Source organism: Lichenostomus cassidix, chromosome 3 (assembly GCF_008360975.1).
Source record: "Lichenostomus cassidix isolate B80296 chromosome 3, HeHo_3.0, whole genome shotgun sequence".
NCBI classification, from domain to species: Eukaryota; Metazoa; Chordata; class Aves; order Passeriformes; family Meliphagidae; genus Lichenostomus; species Lichenostomus cassidix.
This window is the reverse complement of record NC_139483.1, coordinates 92,529,161-92,552,794: the sequence shown is the minus strand read 5'-3', so window position 1 is coordinate 92,552,794 and position 23,634 is coordinate 92,529,161. Positions and strand designations below refer to the sequence as shown.

Sequence of the window (23,634 nt, the reverse complement as noted above, 5' to 3'; positions counted from 1 at the left end):
AGGCTAGTAGCAAACTCCTGAGGCAGCTGGTCCAGCCATCCCTTCTTCAGCACAAGATGAAGCTTGGGATCTTACGTGTGCAGAGTCTCTGTGGAAAGGTGTGACTGACATTTGGACTATTAGTGATCTGCTACAGTTATTTCTGTGACCATGATCCACATGATCCTATCACTCCGGAGATAGGATAGCTCACGTCTAGGCTATTGCCATTAGGTAGGAGAAGCAACTGCTGCTCACGGTGGTAAGAGACAGAAAAAATGTTTGTGATTTCTGCTTTACACCAAAACTTGTTTCTCAAGTACAATTGCAGGAGAGTGAACTTGTTTATGTTGGTTACTAAATGCATACAATGGCTGTATATCTGATCACAGAATCACAGAATCAAGTAGGTTGGGAAAGACCTTTGAGGTCATCAGGTCCAACCTATGAACAAACACCACCTTGCCAACTAGACCATGGCACTAAGTGCCACATCCAGTCCTCACATAAATACCTCCAGGGACTGTGGCTCCACCACCTCCCTGGGCTGCCCATTCCAAAGCCCAATCAACTTTTCTGTGAAGAACTTCTTCCTAATGTCCAACCTAAACCTCCCCTGACACAGCTTAAGACTCTGTCCTCTTGTCCTGTCTCTGGTTGCCTGCAAGAGGCTGACCTCCACCTTGCTACAATCCCCTTTCAGGCAGTTACACAGAGTGATAAGGTGTCCCCTGAGCCTCTTCTTCCCCAGGCTAAGCAACCCCAGCTCCCTCAGCCCCTCCTGATAGGGCTTGTGTTCCAGAACCTTCACCAGGATTGCTGCCCTTCTGTGGACATGCTCCAGCATCTCAACATCCTTCCTAAACTGGGGGGCCCAGAACTGGACACAGTACTCAGGGTGTAGCCTAACCAGTGCCGAGTACAGGATAAAGAATGACGAGTCCTTCTGGCCATACTATTCCTGATAACAGGCTAGGATGCCATTGGCCCTCTTGCCCATGTGGGTACACTGCTGGTTCATGCTCAGCCTGCTGTCAATCAGACGATGAGATGCTTAGGAATGTTTCACCTGAAGGAAAGTTGAAAATGCAATTGGTTTTGTCCTGAAGTTTGTCCTCCTATTCATTTGCTTTTGGAAAAAGAAATTAAAACATCAACTGAAAAGTCTTGGCCTTTTCCTTCCAGCAAGGTTAGCCTGGGAAGGACAGCATCATCATGTCTCAGATTCAGAGCACTTTGTGAGCATCATAATTTCTCAGCTTCAGAGAACTTTGACATTCCTGGTTCCAGATTTTTGAAGGCATAGTGGTGACAATGGTGCAATTATCTGAACAACAAAGCGAAGAGTTCCAAATAGACCTGTATTTATCATGCTGTGTTTAGTCTGTGGGATCTTAAATAATTTGTGGAATCTCTTGTAAGTGCTGCCAGTTACCGTAATTGGACCCAGAGGTCACAAGTATATGGATCACTACAGCAAAGTCTTGTTCCATCAGTCAAGAGTGTAAATTTCTGACAAATGAAAGACATAAAAGAGTTTTTTGCTCTTGCTGAGGTATTGTTCTCTAAGTGTCTAAACACTGAGGAGGAAGTTAGAAATAAATAGGGTTTGTGGCTGTTGCCAGTACCACCACTTATTTTCCCTCTATTAAGTAAGTGTTAAGTATGAAAAAACTGTCTTTAGGTATTATTTTTAGTCATTCCAGGGCTAATTCCATTCTACATAGGTTTTTTCCCCCTCAGTGTCGGCTAGTTACTCTATTTACTCTGTATGTTATATTCTTATGAAAGCGGCACAGATTATACTTTAGATGATAACTTTTAAAAGATTCATGTTTATAAGTACATGTTAATCATAGGGCAATTATAATTAGTTCATATTAATGTAGATTCATGCTAACATTACTCTGAAAAGTGTCATAATGGTTATCATGTTTTCTTTCCTGGGTCATCAAAAAATTATTAAGTCTGTGTTTCAGCTTAACTTGTCACGGTGACTGGATAGAAGGAATAATGAAGCCAATCACTGCTTGGAGATCATCCATGTTATCCAGGGTCATTTTAACACTATACCCTCTCTTCTGCAGTTCTTTTGTCTTATTTAGTTTTGATTGAGATGTACAAAGTAAATAGTGCAGTTAATGATTTCCTTATTACTTAAATGTCTGTCACCTTTTTTTGAAAACTCTGGTAAGGAAATGTTGCTTCTGTTGTTTCTGTCAGTACTTCCTTTAATCATGGAAAGAGTTGTAGAGAATTTTCATTTTTTGAGATGTAATACAATCTGAAAGAACACATATTAGTATGGATACTGTAATATTTTCAAAATACTTTTGAAATGTATCTTCTTTAACATTTCCTTCTATTCCAAATGAAAAGGACACAATATACATATTTAAATGTGGTGTAGTGTGTGATGATAAATACATTAATAAATGCATTGATAAAATGCCAGTGTTTTATATATGATTTATTATAGCCAAACATGATTTATTTATTTTCATTGTAACTTCTTCTTTCCACAAAATCATAATGTTTTATTAATGTTCTTGCTATCTAATTGGGAATGGTGGCTAAGGTAGAGGATTATAAAAGGAAATACTTTTACTAAAAACCCCACAAAGCAGATGGATCATTAGCAAGTTCTGTTTTGACATTAAATTAGCATGGAAGTTCATCCGTATATATGTGAAATTGGATTTTGGACAATTGCAATCCAGTAAAATCTTGAGGAAACATAATTGGACAAGTCTGGGCCATCTCATCAGAATACAATGAAATAAACTGACAAGACAGGCTTCTCACTCTCGCTGCCGTGGGTGGCAGACATTTTGGCACAGGCTGCCTTTGCAGCAGGGTGCATCTCGTCAGGAGCTAAGAGGAAAGGTTGCTTCCTTGGGAGGGCAGAGGAACTGACAGCTCACAGGGAATGATTGAAAGGTCTTGCAAAATCTCTACTATTTTCAGCAGTACCAGACAGAAAACAAAAAATCAATCCTTAATATATTCTACTTGGGCCCGCTTTGCCATTGCAAGTGGGGTCTGTGTTGCTCTGACAGGGAACACATATGGTTTTGGCATAAACCTTAGGAGGGCAGGTGCCACTGGTCCTGATGCTCTCTTCCTCCAGAGCCAGATATTTCAAGGTTTGATTTTAGAAGTAACTTGGAACTGTTGCTGATGCTAGTGTAGGTTGTATCAATAACAGCTTCAAGTGACACAGAAGAGACACACTGGTAATCTAAGGTTATCTTTTTGAGTTCTTACAGGAACAGAAATGATAACTGGTATTTGTTGATACACTCCCTAGATAACCTTTTAAAAGCTTAACCAAATGTAATTATGCTTGTGGAAGTGGTATGAAGTTCAGATCTGGCTTTGGTAGGTTGAACCAAATGCATATTGTAAGAAAGCTGAAGGCAATTAACTTGATGCAGTACTTCACCACCTGGTTGCATAAAATCCTGTTAGGATCATAGAATAATTTGTGTTAGAAGGGACCTTAAAGATCATCTGGTTCCAACTCCCTTGCCATAGGCAGGGACATCTTCCACTAGACCAGCTTGCTGGTCAAAGCCCCATCCAACCTGGCCTTGAACACTTTCAGGGATGGAGCATCCATAAGTTCTCTGGGCAAGTTCCAGCACCTCACCACTTTCTGAGTAAAGAATGTCTTCCTAATATCAAATCTAAATCTCTTCACTTTTAGTGTAAAACTATTTCCTACCTTGCTGACTTTTCACACCCCATCTCAACTCAGATGCCTTTACAGATCTGCCAGAGAAGTGTCTGTTTTGAGCAGCCAAATCCCAAATGCTTCCTTTCTGCTTAAGAAGCATCAGTGAATAGGTTTCAGAGAGGTAGGACCTTCTTATTCAGCAGTGTCAATCAGACAGAGGCATCTAAAATCCTCAGGTATGAAGCCCAAAATAGAAGAAAACAGTAATACAAATGAAAACAAAAATGCCCCTTTAATGAGAGGAGGCAACAAAAGACATTCAGAGGAGCATGAGTACAGAGTTTCCAGTGATTTAAGATCTAGTTACAAACATTATTCCAAAACCTCTCTGTAGTAGCTGAGAAGGAAACTTTTCCTTCAAAAGCCCTGAGACAAATATAAGGAAAAGCAAATACAGAGGTAGAATGGATATGATCCTTGGAATGAAAACATTCAAAATTCATTGCACGAGGCTTGTGCAGATGGTAGGAAGGCATCAATGCTCAGCACAGAGCAGCACAGGCAGCATGGTCTAGGAAGTGCCTATCTTTTCCAAAGTGACACAACATTTGAAGAACAACAAGATAGGAACTCGCTTACTGGATCACCCCCAAATATCTGACCTGAATTTTCTCCAGTACTGTACTGATTCCATAGGAGATGCAAGGCACACTTGGTGGGTGACTCTGCCCAAGGACCATTTTTTTGAAACCATCAGTGTATGAGTAAAGCTGAAATTCTGGAATCTCTTTTCTCTGAAATTTTGTAAATCGATGTGTATTTTCCCAGTTTTTGACACATTTTCTTTCTGAATGTTACCATATTCTTGCAATCAAAATGCCTCACATGCTAATTGCAATAGTTTTCTGGGGAGAGAAGTTTGGAGCATAGAGGGCTCTCCCAGAGGCAGTCCTTGGAAATGGCTGAACATGACCACAAGGGCCACACACAGGACCTGTGTGGCTGGCATGCTTAAAAGAGTATGTTCTGACTGTTTACATCGTAGAAATCCAGTTCACTGGATTTCTAGGATGTAAAAAGCAGAAAAATATTGTGAGTCAACTTGGGACCTGCAATTCGATTTCAGCTTCTTTCCTTCTGGCAAGTTAAAAATCACAGTTTAAATCGTTGTTAACTTCTGCCTTAAGTTTCACTTATCTAGCACTTGGACTCCTGAGTTTGGTGTTCTGGAAATATGGACCTGTGAAACTTTCGACATTTTCAGCTGACTTACTTTTTAGCAGAAAAAAATGTAAATGGAGAAGGAAAAATAGTATCTAGCACACTTTTCTATGGCTATTTTAGCAGTCCAATTATACGTGGAGTAGAAAGCAAAACATTTTTATCATTCAGTACCATAGAGAGGCCTGATCATCTTTGTGCAGCAGATCCTTTTAAGTGAGCAGATATCCATTTTACAGAGGCCTTTTTCCACATGAGAATTATTTTGCTTCACGTTTCCACTTCTCTGTAAAGTGGGGGTTTTTTTTAGTGGTTTTGAAGCTAGTACTTTCCAAACTTAAATTGGTTTTTCAGAAATTAATTCCAGTTCTTGGTATATCACTCTAAAAAAACCAAACTTGTGTGCTGAACACTCAAAGGACTCATCTGTCTTATTTTAAAGAAATTGAAGGAAAGTTTCCAAGCAAGCACATGAAAATATGATCTTTATTAAACTAAAAACAGCTACGTAACTACCCTGTGCTGCTCTGAGGAGCTTTCTGAATATCTATATTGTGTATTGCTACAGGTTAAAATTTGAACACAGATTATGACAGCTATATATGTATATATCTCTAAGCACATCAACCTATAGTGAAAACAAATGTAAATAGGTCCAAATCAATATACAACAATAGCAACTAGTATTTTTCACTGAATTTGAGCATGCTTTCATCTTGGCACCATAAGCAAAGACTGTGTTCCTGCTATATGTGACTGTCTGGCTATATACCATTGACCAGAACTAATTTACCTACTGCTAGGGAAGCACCTTGATGTTAAGGACATACCACCTGCTGTATTATTTATTCTGTTTCTGCATCTGTGAGTCCATTTTTAATTTAGTATTGCAATGCCTTAACTCCCAGCTGAGAGCTTATAAAACAACTGAAGGTTAAATCATCAGTTAATATAATTGAAACCTGTTTCTCTTTTGCTTTTCTCCAGCACCACTCCCCTCCCCAGCCCCTTTCCCTCATGTAAATCCCTCTGGTTGCTCACATATTTTGATTTCTACAGCAGAGACCACTCCAAGTCTGCTTTGGGTAAAGATTCTCACTCAAATTGCCTGTGTAGGTAAATTTCAAACAACCAAAACAAAACAAAAAATTAATCTAGGGATTTTCTGTGAAATTAGAGAAAAATGTCTGGGATTTATAAGGCATTTTAGTAATTTTAAGCAATAAACTGAGTATTACAGCATGCAAATGAATGCAATAAAAGCAGCAGGGGAAAGGAGAGGCTTGTAGAGGGAAAGGTGACAGTTTTGCTGAGGAATTCTCCTGTCAGTTTCCCTAGGGAGGAGAGAAACAAAGTGGGGAGAAAAGTGGGAGGAGAGCAGTGTGAAAAGGCTCTTGGATACCATGGAGATGGGTACAGTGTAAAAATCTGTATACTGTAGATAAGTAAGTGGGAGGTTGATATCAAACTCCTACCAGCCAAAAACTGGCTTTGTGCAGGGTAAACATGTTAAAGGGCTGGGGAGCAGGAAGCATTGTTTAAGCCTTTGCCATACTGTTTCCCTACTTAACACTTAAGACAGTGAGGAAAAGGGACAAAGAAATATTTTTCCAGCTTGTATTTTTTGTATGTCTGTTCTCTTATCTATATCCAGTCTACCAGGAAGGGTAAACTATTTTCTAGAGCTCTTTTTTTTCTCATTGAAGTTGTCTTGCTACTTCTGATCTGGTTTTTTTTTTTCGTCTCTTCTTTTAATTTCAGTCTTAATTTGATTAACTGGGAGCTCATAGGAAATTCATAATTCTTCATCGTTCGTGAATGTGGGGAAGAAAATGTGACAGATTCCTGAGGAACTAAATGTTACTTTATGTCTGAGTAAGACAGTATGTTTTTAAAATTCAAGTCTTTGTGTTATACTGCTTTGAAAGAGTATCTCGGCTCATTTTAGGATTTCTTTGTTCTCTGCTTCTAAGTTTTATGTTTTTGATGCCTGTAAGACTGCTGTTATTTATATCCATGGCCATAAGGAAAATGCTATTGTTTGTACATATGATATCGTACTTCAAAGAATTATTTGATTTTTAAAAAATTCTAATATGTAATAAACACTGTAAAATGGTGAGTGTGGTTTTCAGAAAATTGTTATTTTTGCCATTGATTCTTCCCAAAATACAAGCTTCCTGCTGCCTATGAATTGGGGTAAGGCAGGCTGATTTTTTTCCTTTTTATCCACAACCTTGGATAAACAAGTGAATTACTTTTGTAAGGGCTTACATTTAAATGCTGTGGCTTCTGTAAAATTCAGATAAGTTGGATGAGGAGACTGTTCTCATCCCTCTCAGTTGTACTCATTGCTTTTTGTTCAGGGAGGCTTTCTGGCCACAGACTGATTCATGAAGTAGTAATGGCAATAAAAGCAGTGTTTTGCGATGGCCCTGCCTTTGCATCTGTGCATTCAGGAGGAAGCATGGTGCAGCAAGGTTCTTAAGACTTTAATTTGTTGTGCTGAGGACACACAAACCAAGGTGTTCATCCTCCTGGGCGTACTGAAAGCAAGTAGTGGAAAAGTCCTGCAGGGAGGAATGGGGATGTGCAGCACTGCCGTACGGCTGAATGTGGCTGGGTCTGAGCAGTCTCATCCCTGGATATTAACCTTGGCCAAACAGCAATAGCAGTCTTTGTGAAAAATAAAAATAAAAATGTTTCTTTTCCCTAAAATATTTTTCTCCCTGGATTTTTAGAACTTAATGCCAGCTGCGGTGGTGCTTGAAGTCTTCTTAGAGGTTGGAGGCTGAGGATTTCCTGACAGTGGTGGTGCTGGCCTGTGGTCTGCAGAAACTAACAGGGTTTTTTCTTTTAAGTTTTAGACTTTAAAAGGTGCATGTTGACCTCCAAGGGAAAATTTGAAGAAACCATCTCAGAGTATGACTTTTAATTGGCTTTTTCTCAGAAACAGCAAAAGGAAAGTCATTAAACTTTAAGCTGCAGTTTTACTGATGCTGATATCATTGTACAGGCTGCAAGCTGTAGATTTAAAAGTCAGATTAAAATTAAGTATTGGGTGCTTCAAGTACAGGCTATTGCTACTAGGAGTAGCAAAGCTGGTTGTCTACACCAAAACTGGTGAATTTAGTATGTAAATCTGTGGAGATTGATGAGGTCCTGCCTGTAGGAAAGGGCCAGAGCTTCTGCAGCATTTCTCACTGCCTGCCAGAAGCATTGCACCATGGTGGATGTGGTGAGCCACAAAAGTGAGATCTTCTCAAGGGAATGGTCCCCATTCCCTTGAGTTTCCTACTCAAGCTTCTGGAGTTTTGTGTTGTCCACTGGAACAGGCTATGTGGAGAGGAAAATGCTGTACTTTGGAATTTGGACCTCAGTGATTTACAACAAGCTGGATGCCATAACCCCAGGGCTACATGTGCAAAATCAGGTCAGCAGCATCACTGACTGATAATAACTTCTAAGTTGAGCCTGTTTTATTATGGTCTTAGGTTCTTTTAATCAGCTTTTGATAGTGTAATAATGAAAAAATGAAACTAACTTTACAGGCAGGTAGTAAGCAGCTAATTTTGTCAGATTCTTCTCTGTTTGCAGTTCCTAATGAACAGGATTCACATTTACATCACATGATAGTTAATTTGGATCCAGTTTAAGAGCACAAAGCTTGATCAGATGCACCAAATGCAGTATTCCAGCAATCATTGGCTCTTCATATGATGTTAAAATATATATATCTATCTATATATTAATGCCTGTTTCTTTGTTGCCACAGGTTCTGCCTGGCATACTGCAGAAGCATTGCTGTATTTTACCTGACAGGAACACAGGTAAACTTTTTTCTTAGTGAGTTGACATTGTAATATGATTTGGAGAAATGCAAACACAAATTGGATCATATAGATTGCTTGCTACTTATGGTCATTGAAGTTATCTTTTAGGGAGTGTTAACTTGGATTTTGTTTTTAATTACCTGCTTTCATGTGAAGATTTTATGTATTCTGTCAACATTTTGGAGGTGTCACAGTTGTAGAGGCTGCTGTCGGGTCTTGCTTATAAACTTATTTGTATGAACTTTGGAAGCATTTCTATGTTGTTAATTAAAAACTTTTAACTTTGTCAAGAAAAGGGATTTAATACTGAAGTCTGAAGTCTGGGCCTGTTGATTCACAAATGTATTAAGCCTTAAGTCATGCGTAGCTCTGACTGCAGATAAATGTTAGCCCTGTGCTTATTTTTCAGAGTAGAGGAGTAGACTAAAGGAGTAGACAGAAGCAGTATCACTAACAATACCTTGTTGTTGTTCAGGAGGAAACTTAGAGTAATGTGTTTGTGACAGAAAAAATAAATTGATGAGAATGATATCAGATCAGAAGAAAGGCATAATTGTTATAAATTGAGTGAAAGTGACTGCATATGCAACTCAGTATGATTTGACAGACTAATTCCACAGAAGTAGTAGGAAAAATATAGCTTTTTTTTCTATATCTTCTTAGTAGAATATATGTGATTGCTTATCTTAATCTTATATGTGATTGCATCTCATTAATCTGCATCCCCCTTTCTCCCAGTAGGTACCATTAAAATAAACCAGTTGGTTCCTTGGCTTGCTATTACCTGTATTTCAGGCACAGTTTGCACTAAGGGTAATTACAGAGAGAACATGACAACTGTGTTGAACTGTAGTGCGATTTGTGGTTACCTGCAAATGTGCAAAAAGAATTTAAAATCTGATTTCCGTTTTAGGCTGTGAACACGATACAAATACGCTAGTAAGATAGTTAATAACATACCCCTTCCAGACAGAATTTGGAAGTTTGTAACCAGTGAACAAATTGCAGAGAGAGTTTGGCCTTCATAATAATTTCAAGATTTCCTGAAAACTAGACTTGGTATAGTGACCTCAGCCCAGTCTGCATGCTCCTTTGCTAATATCCTGTGCTAATTATTTTTTTCCTTTTATTGGTAATATAAGAACTTGAACTGCATTCCATTGACAACCAAACTCCTCTTAATTTATACAGAAGTGTATCATGTGGATATCAAAGGCAAGATTTACATGAAGTGATGGTCTGGAGCTGAGCAGTAAGACTGACCATTTATCTGGAGAGGGTATAATATGCCTTTACAACCAATATCAAGAAAACCATTTATGTAAAACCTCAGTTACTTTCAATAGTGCCTACATTTTGACATAAAACATAAGGGAGGAACTTCCTGATGTAAAATTTGATTTTGAGAACTTTGAACTAAGCTCTTTGAAGAGGAAACCTGTTTGGTTTCGGTATATAACAGCTGCTGTACAACTCAAGAACACTTATGTGTGAAAATATCTGTAAGTTCTGTTGCTTCTGTGTGACTGCTGCAGTATTCTTTTTTACCTGCTATACAGTTGGGAGTTGCCAGCAGGTGCAATGTAACTGATATCTGTGTTCCATTTCCCCCACTTCTCCCATTTACAGAGTTTAAACACTTGACAGAGAGAAGGAGAGGGAGGTCCTGTTCAGACAGGATGTGGGGGATTTTTCACCTCCTTTCTGGAGGAAAAGAATGACTGAATTTCACTTTGATTAATTGCACCTGTTAGAGATAAATGGACCTTTGTATTTGTCAGACCTTATTTCTAAATCAACTAGCCCAAATTAAAAATGAGAAATTCGGTAAATCCGTGTAAATGTGGAATGTGCTATTTGAATTCAAATGTATACATCATACATAATCTGGTCCAGCTCCACTCTCAGTAAATGAGCCCAGAGAAATTGTCTGATTGTGAGCTATAGGTCTGTTTGTGTCCAGCTGTTGACATTTGGAGGAACTGAGCAATGGCTTGGGCGTGGATCCTAATAAATAGAGAAGGAAAAGGAGAAATGGACTAGGTAGAGGGATGGGAGAAGAAAGAAGGGAAGAACCATACAATGAGACTGACAAAACCATGCTGTAGGGAGTAAGGGTGAGTGAAAGCAAGAGAGGCAGTAGCAGTTTCTGCACTTATTTATAGCCATTCAACAGTTGAAGTGTAGGCAGCTGGGTGTTCTTGGGCTTCTCATTCAAGAGTGCCCACATGACCAGCCTCTTCTACACTATTAGCACTGGAGCTGAACCCCAGGGAAAGAAATGAGCCTTTGGGAATGATGAGGCCAGCTCTGCCAGGCCATCCTTTTGTCTGACTGCCCTTCAGACCTAGCCTGAGTTTGATTCTTGTGGAATATATGCAATTAGCCTTAGAAGTAATATGTCCCTGGATTGCCTGTAGTCTAGAAAACTCTTCTCACTGTCCCTTCCTACACTGCGTAGGAGTTTGAAGTGACCACACTTTGTCAGTATTGGTATTCTGTATTTGTAAACTGGAGAATAGAGCTATGCATGCAAAGATTGGTACATGGGAGCAATGATCTCCTTCCTGTGGTGATGGTGTGTTAGTACTTCTACCATGAACTTTTATTCTCAGTGCTTATAACTTAGCTATAAAAAGATATCCTGTAAAGACTTTCAGAAGGGAGCATAAAAACTGAAATTCAGTCATTCCATAGCAATGCAGTTTTGGAAGAAGATACATATTTAATGAGATTAGGTGTTTCAAAGGTTAAAGATTGGTTAATTTTCAGACATGTAAAGTCTTTACAAAATCTCATTCTCTAAATAAAACACTGAACAGAGCAATAGGTTGCTTGCATTAAGCTTTGGTAATAGACAGTGATGTTTCATTTCTTAAGTGTTAATTTATTTGTGGCTTTCCATTAGTGGTATTTTCATAACTAAATTAAAAGTTCATATTGCATGCACTGGCACAACATATGCTTGTTACTGTGTTAGGTATCCAGAACCTGTATTTGTCACATACTCTATGCCTCAAGAAGCACAAAATCCCAGACCAGACACCATTATTCTACACTTCCATCTTATTTGCCATAATCATACTGTAAGAACTGTATTCATGGCCCTGCTCAGTTTCTTTTCATCTCCTGCAACCTAACCAGGCAGCAGCAACTGGGATGCATTAGCAGTTACAAATTTAATTGGAGGAAAAGCAGCTACATGCTCTATACAGGTGTTAGTAACAAGATCATGAGAGGAAACAGTGTGAGTGTACTAATGACCTGGTGGGGAGCAGCTTGCTTATTTTCTTGAGTTATAAGCCTCTCTCTCTCTAGCTCCAACTGGGAGAAATAACCCATCCTTTTTGACAGATATCCACCACCCTCTGTGTACACCTGCAGTCAGCTTGTATTCCCTTTATAAATATTTCCCAGCAATGATCCATCCCCTGTTAATGGGAAATCTTCAGTCGAGTTAGAAGTCCTTCCCATTACTGGAGAATCACTTCTGTAAACCTGAGGCAGATACTAAGGCTGTCCTTCTTCCCTTGTTTAGTAAGGTTCTTGGTTATTATAATGGAAAAAAGAGCTGTTCATGCAGTATGAGCAATGCTCTTAGTTTCTACCCTCAAAATGAAGACAGCCATTAAATGCAATATGTTTTGGCATTTCTAAACAACAGAAAAAATTGAGGGGTAGGAATGCAGATTTGAAACAGAGAAGTCAATGTACACTGCTGTGTATTGCTTTTTATTTAAATGTATGTATTTTTAAAATTTATTTTTATTTCCAGTCTTGCTTGAAATAGAACTCTTCAGGCAGTACATGTGGGTTGTTTAGCTGTAGAAAATTTCATGTAAATAAGAAGAGGAAATATATCTGAAATCTTATGTTTTTGTGTATGCAGTATTTAAGCAATCTTAGAGCTGATAACTGAATTATTTGGAGTTTGATCTTTGTTTATCCCAGGGCCCCCTGTATCATGATCTAGCACAGTAAATGATCCTCAAGGTGAGCACAAATATATTTGGTGCAGTAAAATGTAATGGGACTCATTAATAGAAGGTGATCAGTGTGACTTTTAGCATTGCTACAGCTGTTAAATAGATATTCTTGCACTGCAGAGATGCTGATAGCTGTGTGTTTTGTCTGTCTCTGTTGTGCTCTTGATACACAATTCTTAGTTTTCTGTCATGTGAGGAAATTGCACAAACAGCTTCTATACTATTATTTTCCATTGTAACCATGAGTTTATATGGACTGCTAATATTGGCTCATTTTTTCCATGGAAGGTCCCAAAGGAAGGAATGAATCAATAGTGACTAGCAGCTTCTTTGGCTGATTCATTCTTTGAGGCTTTAATCTTAAATTTCCCCTCTCATGGTGAAGAAAAACACAGGTACAATAAAAAACATCTACAACTATCTTGCTGACTTGATTCTGATAAATAGCTCTTTTAAACTTTGAGTGACACTCTTAAAAAAAAAAAAGAAAAAAGATTGATGCTGTTTCAAGTTTCTGCATAACCCATTTTCAGGTCAGCTCTTGTATGCTGAAATTGAACTTGCCCAAGATGTTAAATCCTTCATTATAATCATCCTCTTTTGTCCACTGCATCGACTAAAATTACACTGAAAAAAGTGTGACCAGTGTTCTGCTTTCTGCAAAGAATGAGTAATATCTTCTAGAAAGAGTGGTAATTGCTTTATATACAAAAGCAGGAGTTTAATAATAACCAATCTCTTCACTGGGGGAAGTACAGCCCAAGAAAGGAATGTTTCATCCTTTGCTTGTTTGCTTTTCTTCCTGTTACTTGAAGAGCAAATATTGAACAGGAGAAAAATCTAAGATGGTGTTAAATAGAATTCCTGCACTAAACTTTACTAAATTGGATAAAGTTAACATAGCTATTTTTTTTCTTTAACTACAACTGTGTTGCCTTATTAGCTTCTAAAATACGAGTGTGGATTTGTGCTCAAAACCAATGTGTTTCATAACTAGCAAATATGTTGCTACCTCCTAGTTAATTATCTATATGTATATATGTATGTATATATATTTCTTGAAATGCAGTGGATGTTTGTAAGAAGAGCCATCCAGATGACTGGGCTGACAATGCATGTGTATGAACTGTACAGCAGCCAGTTTGATTACACAGAAGGAGTTACAGGATACTGTTCAGAAGCCAAAGCATGGTACAAAAATATCTTTACCATATTCAATTGCATCTTATCTTCCATCTGAACATTTTGAAGTATTAAAATAATTGCAATGATTTTTTGTCTTGTGCCATTGTGATAAAGAAATTTTTCATATCATATCTTCTTTTATCAAAGAGGTAGTTAGATTATCAACTGCTGCCACACAAGAATATTCAATAGGGTTATATATCATCCTCTTTAGAAGTTCTTTGCTGAAACTGAGGTTGTCCTTTTGCTTTCAAGATATAGCTATAGATTTTAGACTGTTCCTGCAGATTTCACCTGCTGTCTGCTTGCTGAGTTAAACATGAGCATTCTCATTCAGATGTTCAGCTGCAGGCTGCCTGCTGGTACTTTCCAGCCCAGTTTCCATGGAAATGGGAATTAGACGGGTGAAAATATAGGAAGAATAAGTATTTTCTTAATCTTCTGGTTAATCCGGAAGTTGTCTTACCTTGGCATCAAGGTTGCTTTGCTTTTAGTTGGATAGGCATATGATGCCAACTTCTGCAAATTCAAAAATAAATAAAACTTGCTATTGGAGCTGTTACAAGCAATGCCTGTTACCATGACTCTGTAGAGGTGTTGGAGATCACCAGAAGAGGATGAAGAAGGAAGAACTGAACTGGACTGTGAAAGAATAAACTGATGAAAGGATGTAAGGCAATACCCAGTGGCCATTTTAGATTTAGTACTGCTAGAAGTCTACCTAGAATAAGGAATTATACACTTCCAATCTCAAACTGGCCAGAAGACTGCTTTGTCTTATTGGACCTGTATCTACCTAGGATTGTTCATCTTGATGCACTAAAATCTGGTCTCTACATGTGCAAAAATATAGACAGTTTGGGGTAGAGTCATACTTCAATGGGGACAGGTTTATTATCTCAAGACCAGTAGGATCTCAGACTTCAGTATCAAGACTTTTAGCTATAAAACTAGTCACCATGTATTTGTCCACTTAAAATAACTGGGCAGGCTAGAAGACTCGGGATATGTGTGAGCATAAAAATGTTTTAAGACTCTAGCTGGCACAGATCTCTGTGCCATTCTGCTTATGGTGTATAAAGCATGATCACAGCACACAGTGCTGGTGCTTCAGTCTTTTCATGGTGTCCTAGTCAGTTGTGAGCATAGTAGAAAGACCTTTTTGGAGTTCAAGGTCCTCTACTGCAACTAGCTCATCCCAAGAGATGTTTTTCCTCTCTTATTACTGTTATGAGAAGTCATAGTTGTGTTTCACCCAAAACTATGTAGTCTTAAAACCAAAACACTGAGCGAAAGACTTCACTGATATTTAGATATCAAGTTAAATGTTTCAAGATTGATGAAATATGCTCCCCTGAAACGCAAGTGCTGCCTAACCTGTGCTCTCGGGACTGAATGTAAACCATTAGCTGTAAAATAGCACTTTCTCAACAGTCTCACCTTCATATGTGTGGGGCAAACAGGGACTAAAGAATTACTTGGTGAAGCTTAATTCTAGAGGCAGACATGTGAGCATGTGTGTTTGCAGTCTCTTTGCCTAACATCGTAAGAGTCCTGGTAGCTAAAGGTGTGTAGGAAGAAAATTCTCTGCAGAAAACAGCATCTCTTTCAAGAAAGCTTACTTGACCTTTATTTCTGAAATGTTTTGTAAAGCATTCCAATGCATACAGCTCAGCTTCTGAAGGAAGAGAGAACTGTGTATCATCAGCAGCAGAAACTGCAGGCAGCTCTGATAACTGGCCATGTTAATAATGTGACTAAGTCTTGATAAATGAAAGCAGTATGTAGAATGACTGATTTCTATATGCCACAGTTTGGAATTTTCATTTCTTTGTGCTTTCATCTATTTGTGAAACGGTTGCCCAGGCAGTATATAAATCACGTGGTCGGAGGGGCTCTGTGTGTGTGAGTGTTCTGTACACGGGCACTCTCTTGCGGAGGAACATAGTTTTGAAGTTCACTGCCAAAAGGTGTCTTGGCCAACACAAAGCAGTGTGTGGGCAGAGGTAAAGAGTGTGTAATTGTGCAGAGAAATCAAAAGCCAGACATTTTTACTCATACAGTGAGTAAGGTAAAATGTTAGTGTGTTTTTCTAGAACAACTCTAAGTCAATGGCGAGGAGCACAGGGAATTCTTATAAGTCTCAGAGGAATATAGCTATAATGCTGGAGGACTCTTGAATTAATTGGTTTTACATGGGTACAGTAGACTACACTGATATTTCATTACCCCTAGAGAAATTTTACTGTAGGCCAAAAGAAACTATTCCCTTACCTTTTAAAGCTCTCAGAGGTGCCTACAGAAAAGTATCTGCATTCCTGCTTCAGTAGCATCCTGCCTCTCCAGCTATTTTGAAGCACCTCGGAAACAAGAACAGACCTCTTGGCTGGTATGCATTAATCATACATAAGTCAGTTGTGCGAAGTATAGAAATAATAGGTATGTTTTATTTGCTACCATTTTTAAAACATGTTAATTATATTGCTTTTTCCCTTAAATTGCAATTCAACTGTGTAAATGGATTGTTATCCTGAAAAGATATCTTTTCATGATCTTTGAAGACACCCAGTCCTGAGAGCAGTAAGCAATGGAAACAGCACTGGAAATGACCACCAGTCCTTTATACCAGATTCACATCATTTGAATCACAATCCTCCAATTTAGTGGAAGCTCTTCAAGATTCTGAGGAGCAAAACATTATTTTTCAGGTTTGTGGGGACAATGGAATTTGTCATAAAATACTTATTGAAAAAAGAATTTAAGAAAAAATAAGGACTAGAATTCACACTGCTAACTTCTTGAAAGAAATCTATTTTATGAAACTCTTGTTTGCTTTATTTTGTCCTTCACCCACCCCCCCACTCCTCCACCACCCCTTTTTACTAGAAGAGTAGGAGAGTATGGGGAATTGGGTTCTGTATCTAAGATGCCCACAGTGTTAGATAACTTTTATTTTCATAACATCCCTGAACAATCTTTGCCTGCTCTAAGGCATGCTTCCTAATTTGGAATAGTCTGCCTCATGTTTTGGACTAGTATTTGCCTCCCTAGGATAAAATAACAGTTTAAAAAAGATGTAGCATTCAAGCATCTCCATGATTAAAACCATCAGAGCTCTCTTTCATTCTAATTGTGCATTTTCCAGAAAAGGACATCCCACTTCCAGTGATGTACTGGTGGAAACTTTTTCCAGATCTACCTTTCTGCTTTTAGCTGATTGTATTAATGTACAGTTTTTCCTGTTCTTCTTGTATCTTCTTATATTACCTGGTTGGGTGGGAGTACTAAAAGATATATTCTGTTATCAAAACATCCGAGCTGTTCATGCTTTCCATTCTACAGTGATATTCTCTATGCTTAAAATGGTTTATTTTGCTAGAATGGTTTTATTTGTAGTAATACTGTATGACGTGGTTCTCCTGCCATTTGGGATACTATAGGAGCTATAAATAACAGCTGCTAATATCTACAGTCATGCACAACAGGAAGTAATTTAACCACTTGTCTCCTTTCTGTCATGATGGTAAATATCAAACATTTCTGCACCAATAATGCATATGATCCCTGTAAGCTGTTAGTGGTGCTTATTGTGGAAGTGTATTACCAGAGGCAATGCTGCACCCTCTGCACTTCAGATTAAACCATAGCAAATGTTTCCATGCATGTGGTTTAGTTGTCTCAGTATGACTGTGCATTGGGTAAGACACCAGCTGTATCTCCAGAGAATCTCTCCCAGTCTGCCAGCCAAGAGGAGCGATGCTGTTAAGCAGAGAAAAGCAGGGGAAGAGCCTGGGAACAGCAAAAACTGGAACATTCGCTTATCCTTCTTGATGCAAAGATCATGGGGGTAGAGTAGGAGCAGAGAAAATGAAGATGTTTTAATATAAAGGAGGATGATGTTTTAGTATATCTCTATGAAAGTCATTGTACAAGATTAGATACATGTTGTCTCTTGTAGGTTGTATTAAGTTTATTAAATATGTTGGTTTGCTAGACTTAGGTAGTTAAATGCTTAAGTGAGGGAGTTTGAATATGTAGTTGGCCAAAGATGCTGTCCCAGAGTTCCCGAGGTCTTATCTGGACACAGCTTAAAAGCAGGGAAGAAGTGAGGGGCAAGAGTACAGTACCAGAGTAACTAAGGGAAGCATAACTCACAACTGTGCTCATCTGACAGCAAACCCTGCGGATGAATCATCTGCAGATTTTCAGTGGTATATATAGGAAACCTAAACTTACCAAAGAATAGCGATGGGATGATAAAAAGCCATGGGGGCATTTGCAGGTTTTCTTACCTTATGTAATGGCTTCTTGAATGTCCTCTTTAAACCAAGGACTGATCCTCTGTACTGTACCATTAAAACTTGTGAGCCATGAACCTCCATACTGAACATGGGCAGAACAATGCTGGAGGCTTCAGTTGACAGAAGTTTAATTCATGAACCACCTTCACAAGTATATTTGGAAATTGTGACTCACAGAAATCAGCCCACAAGGCATAAGAAATTACATCATGGTTAAGCTGCAGGTGATTATAAATGTAAGGGATAAGATAAGCTTCAGGAAAAGGCATGTATATGTTGAAAATCCCTCAGTATTTTTTGCTCCCCTTCTAATTTTGAGGGCAGTTGGAGGAAGCAAAACAAAATTGAAAAGCTGAAGAGGAAGGATTAGCATGATATGGACTGTTAATACCATGTGTTAAAGCATGTGTCCTTTTTTTCCCTTACCATAAAAACTTGGAAATCATGTACAGCCATGAGCATCTGTGCATTTAGGACTAGTGATCAGTGCTTCATACACCTGAGTATAAATCTTTCTGATATACTGTATTTGCGCTAAATGTATATAATGATTCTTTACCAAAGATCATTAGAATTTGTTGCCCAGTGCTAAAATTTTCTCTCTCCTGTTTCTATGGCAACTGTAATACTGATAAGACACAGTAAACAAATGCACTGTGTTATAAGCCTCCCCTTTAGCAGGACATTCATTTTATTAATATCTGTCCAAATTTGTCTGTTGACAGGTATGGTTCGTTTAACCATTCAAACAGTAAAGTATCTATTTCATTTTCACTGAAGACTTATAGCTTTAAGGGCTTTTGCTTGCTCTGGATAATTTTTCTAACCCAGTGGTGAGTTGGTATGTGCCAGTGGCTGCTGCTGGTAGTATTTGCTTAGCTCAGAGGAGAGTAGTGAGTGCTTTTATGAAGTGCTTCAGAAATGGGAAAGTCTTAAAGCATAGAAGTACATTTACTGCTAGCTAATGCAGAAAAGAAAAACTTCTTTTGCCTGTGATTCTTTTGAACATGTTTATGTGGCATGGTTTTTTGGGGCATAGCTGGAAAAGTACAACCTACTGTCTAAGAATTAGACATAGCCTTTTGTGGAACAAGTTACACCTCACAAAGTGGAGTGTCATCATTCAGAGCCATGCACAATTGTGGTCTTGCAGTATTTTACCCAGCAACAAGTGCTCTGTATGTTCTAGACTGCCAAACACAGCCAGACAGTGAGGAGACTGATGTCTTCCCCCCCTGCTCTGGCCGGGAGGACTGGCAGGTTGCAGGCAGAGGCAGGTAGTGCATCCCCTGTGGCGCTGAAGACCGTGTGTCTGGCAGGCACTTGCCAACCCGGAGAGCTTGAGTGGAGATGGCAAACTTTGTACTCACTGATGATACAATAAAATTGCTGCATGTTTGCTGATCTTGCATTCTGTTTTAGAACCTTCCTTTTGTGAAACAGTTTCAAAGTGACTATGCTGAAAAGGAAAAGGAGGTTTTCAAAGATCAAAACTGGACAAATCGTTCAAATGACTCAGTAAATGCCATGCCTATGCTGTACATCGTGAGTGGTTTATGGGGAGTGAAATGTCAAAGCTCAGATAGTCAAGGTGAGCACTAGAGACCCTGTTTGCGTTTCATGTGCTTAAGGGATTGCTGGCATTCAGGTTACTGGGATCCTCCTCTGGGCTGCAGGATGGCAGTAAGGCTGTCACCTTTGCTCCAGTTAGTAACATTAAATACCCTTTAGGAACTTAAAGAACTGCCAGAGCATAAGCAAAATACTTTTTCTTTGCAATGAAAAATTTATGATGGTTATTTCATTGAAGACTTGCTGTGTTAAATATCTAACTAAATCTGTTGTTAACTTTATTAATGGTACTCACTTTTAAAAAGGCTTTAGAGAAACTGATGGGAATGGGGGTCCTAATGAAGAAAAGCTGTTGATCTAGAGAAACACAAATTATCACCCAAAGCCTTGATGTACTCATGGGTAATGGTAGACAGCAAAATCCCAATTTGTACATTTTTCTCTTCAGATTCATTAGCAGTATTATGAATATCACTACTGTGAATGAGACTAAGATAATGTATCAGGATTCTGGATTTTGGGTACAGTGGTGACAAATGGTGCTCCTCGAAGATACAGAATTGCTTTGATGTTCAATAAGAGGAAGGCTGTTGGATAGTGCTTAAGGTATCTACTTTGTGCGCAAACACAAGTGTCTTGATATCATCCAGAAAAAAAGCTGATTTAGGCAGGACATCAGGTTTGACAGGGGCTCTTGAGACAGTTTTTACTGCTTCATTGAGGCAAACAGGTGCTGGAAAGGGACTGCCCAGATGATCATGGCAAGGCCCCACCATTGCAGCTGTTATATCTTGCTGAGATGGAGAACCCCAGGTATTGAGCTTGGGTAATTAACTAAGGCTAGGGTTACTGCTCTGCATAGGGTAGGGCTGAGAGATCTAAAGAGCCTCGAGCTGCAGGCACACAGTCCGCTGGAACTGGCTTGCCAAGATGATCGTGGCAAGGCCCCAACATTGCTGCTCCTACATCTTTCTCACTTAGAGAGCCCTAGGTACTCGGCTTGGGTAACTAACTGGGGTGAGGGTTTGGGTTATGCCCAGGGTTGGGGTTGAGAGATCTAAAGAGCCTCGAGCTCAAGGCACACTGGCTCTTGAAAGGGCCTGCTGAGAGGATTCAGGCACAGCCCCATCACTGCTGATCCCACACCTTTCTAATCTGCATCCCCTTCTGGGGTGGGCACTTTGGCCCAGTGCTCAGCTGCTGGTAGGGGCTAGGGTTAGGGTTGAGAGATCTAAATTACCTCGAGCTCCAGGCACACGGGCACTGGAAAGAGCCTGCCAAGATAATTGTGGCAAGGCCCCAGCCTTGCTGCTCCTTAACTTTCTGACTTGGAGGACCCCATGAACTGGGCTCAGGTAGCTAATCAAGGCTAGGATTACTTAAGGGTTATGTCTAGGCTTAGGGTTAAGACTTTTAATGAGCCTTGAGCTCCAGGCACACTGGTGTTGGAAAGGGACTGCCAAGATTATTACAGCGAGTCAGCAACATTGCTAATCCCAGATAGTAATTTTTCAGTATGACTGTCTTTCCATTTCTTGTGTTTACTTGAAAAGAAATAGAGTGCACCATTCATCATTCAACATTTAAAGGGGCCCTGAATAAAAGACTGAGAAACACTTTTTCCTAAGGCATGTATTGAGTATTGGGGATTGGCTTAAACTTAAAGAAGGTGGTTTTGATATGCACATAAGGCAGGATTTGTTCACACAGTATCTCACTGGAAGAAGTGGTGGATCATTGGAAGCATTCAAAATTAGGCTGGATAGGACTTTGAACTATCTGATCTAGTGAAATATGTTCCTGCCCATTGCAGGGGGTTTGGACTAAATGATTTTTGAAGATTGCTTCCAACCCAAACCACTTTATGATCTATGGTTTTTTTATTTTGGTTGTACTTGTTTTTGAATTAAAATTCAAGAAGGGGTAGACTCTGAGATAGTTTTTGATTGCTTGTCCTTTCAGTTTTCATGAGATTCTCCTTCATCAAAAAGGAGATTTTGGCCTTAGGGTTGACATCTTCAAAATATCAACCATGCATGCATGAAGATACTACCCCGCTGGAAATCACTGCAAGTAAATAGTTGCTGGGCTATGTTTATTGTTTTCTGCTAGAGCTGGTCTCTGACTTCTTTACTCAGGTAATTTATGGGTGGGGAGGCTGTGGTCATCTTTCTTCTTTTGAAACACTATTGTTTAAGTCCTTGTGGAAGACATCCTATGCCATTTCATCATTTTGATTGTTTTGAGTTGTAATTCAAGAGCATCACAGATCACAGATATATTCTCTGATGTTCTGTGTTTTCTTTTTTCTTAGGACCTTTCATAACTCAGCATAGCCAATAACTTGGTAGTTATTTTCATCCTTTTTTTAAAAAAAAATTGACAGCTTTATAGTTTTCTTACATATTTTGCTGATTCTCATGCTTAATGTTTTGCAGTTCCCCGCAGGATTTTTTAAATTGTCTCTCTAGTTTTGCTTCCTTTCTTTTTGATCTTCTAATTTTTTTCTTTATAACTTATCTGAATGTTTTTTCTGTCTTTTTTTTTTTTTAATAGTTTAAGAAACACTTCCTAGGTTGCTATTCACTATACTTCCACTTGATTAATGTAGTCTTTTTAGCTAGCAGATTCTTAGCTTTTTGATGTTGTGTAACACTTGGCTGTAAAACTCAGCGCATCTTTAACTATTACTGGCATCTTTGTTTGGCATTATAGAAGACATATGGCTTCCTACAAAACTGTGTCGTTATTTAACTTGAATTTTGTTGCCTTCCTGTTGGAGCTTTTGACTAAGGTATAAATACTGCACCATAAATATTTCTTTTCCCATTCAAGGAATCTTATGTTGGCTTAACACTGAGAATTATGGGAGAGAACTTGGGAGGTTTTGGTTGCAGTAAAAATATTTTGGTGTTTCATTCCCCTCTGCTTCCTCCTGGTATTGGGCATGTGTGCCCAGCACATTAATTTTTGAATTTTTTCTCAAGCCATGTGGGTGGTATAGAAGTGCCAAGAGTGAGTTTATTTTTCAGCAGAAATTAAGATATGGAATCTTTTTTGTTGTTGTCATTGTTGTATGGTTTGAGTGTTTTTTTTCCTTATTTTTTATTTTCTGGGTAGGCAGTAAAGTTAAAGATGGAATTTGCACTCCAGTCTTTCAGCTTCACTGTCTTTTCTACTTGCACTCTGGCCAGCCAAGGTGAAGGCAGGGCAGTCATAGCATAATTTGTTGCTCTTTAGACTGAGTTTCCAGACTCCCACATACAGCATGTCTTCTCTAACACAATTGATTGCTACTGCCAGGGATCTGTTATATAGAAACATTTTTCCTTTCCAGGTATCTTGAATTGGTATTACTGAAATTCTTAGATGATGACAAGGGTTATCCATAATTTAGGGTCTCTGGTACAATTGAATAGTGTCTCTCTCTGTCTCTTCATAAGCATGTTTTACATTGTCACATTTGATATCTTCCTAGTGGATGGTAACTTTTAACTTATAACACAATCTGCCTATACAGACAATTTCTTATGGAATTTATAACTGATTTTGCATATAGTTTAATTAAATAATTTTACAGTAATTTTGACTATTTGGAGAATGCAATATATGCAAGAATTCTGCCTGAAGGCATATTATTTAATCCAGTAGAAAACTGCCTTTTTAATTTCAGTTGTATCTATCTGATGTGATGGCCACAGGTTTTTTAAGGTTTTCAGATAACCAGAGAAGACCTCTAGATCGGGAAGATGATTTGAACTTTGGACAGTCTCTTCCCCTTGTCCAATGCAGGCGCTGTTTGTGCCTGCAGGTAATTCCTCATGGTTGTGCAGCCTGTGACAGGTTCCACAACTTCCTGAAGCAAAGTAGGCCTGTAC

The 23,634-nt window shown here is 38.8% G+C and overlaps 1 protein-coding gene across 5 annotated transcripts in view; it reads left to right on the top strand.

The window, feature by feature from the left end:
• Positions 1-23,634, top strand: part of DLGAP2 (DLG associated protein 2) — a 460,234-nt gene that overhangs the window by 69,203 nt on the left and 367,397 nt on the right. For all 5 annotated transcript variants that reach the window (XM_085056707.1, XM_085056705.1, XM_085056703.1 and 2 more), the window contains one exon: positions 8,655-8,709. In XM_085056707.1, coding sequence (XP_084912833.1) covers positions 8,655-8,709 — 55 coding nt within the window. Of the gene's footprint in view, positions 1-8,654; positions 8,710-23,634 lie in introns of those variants that run through there.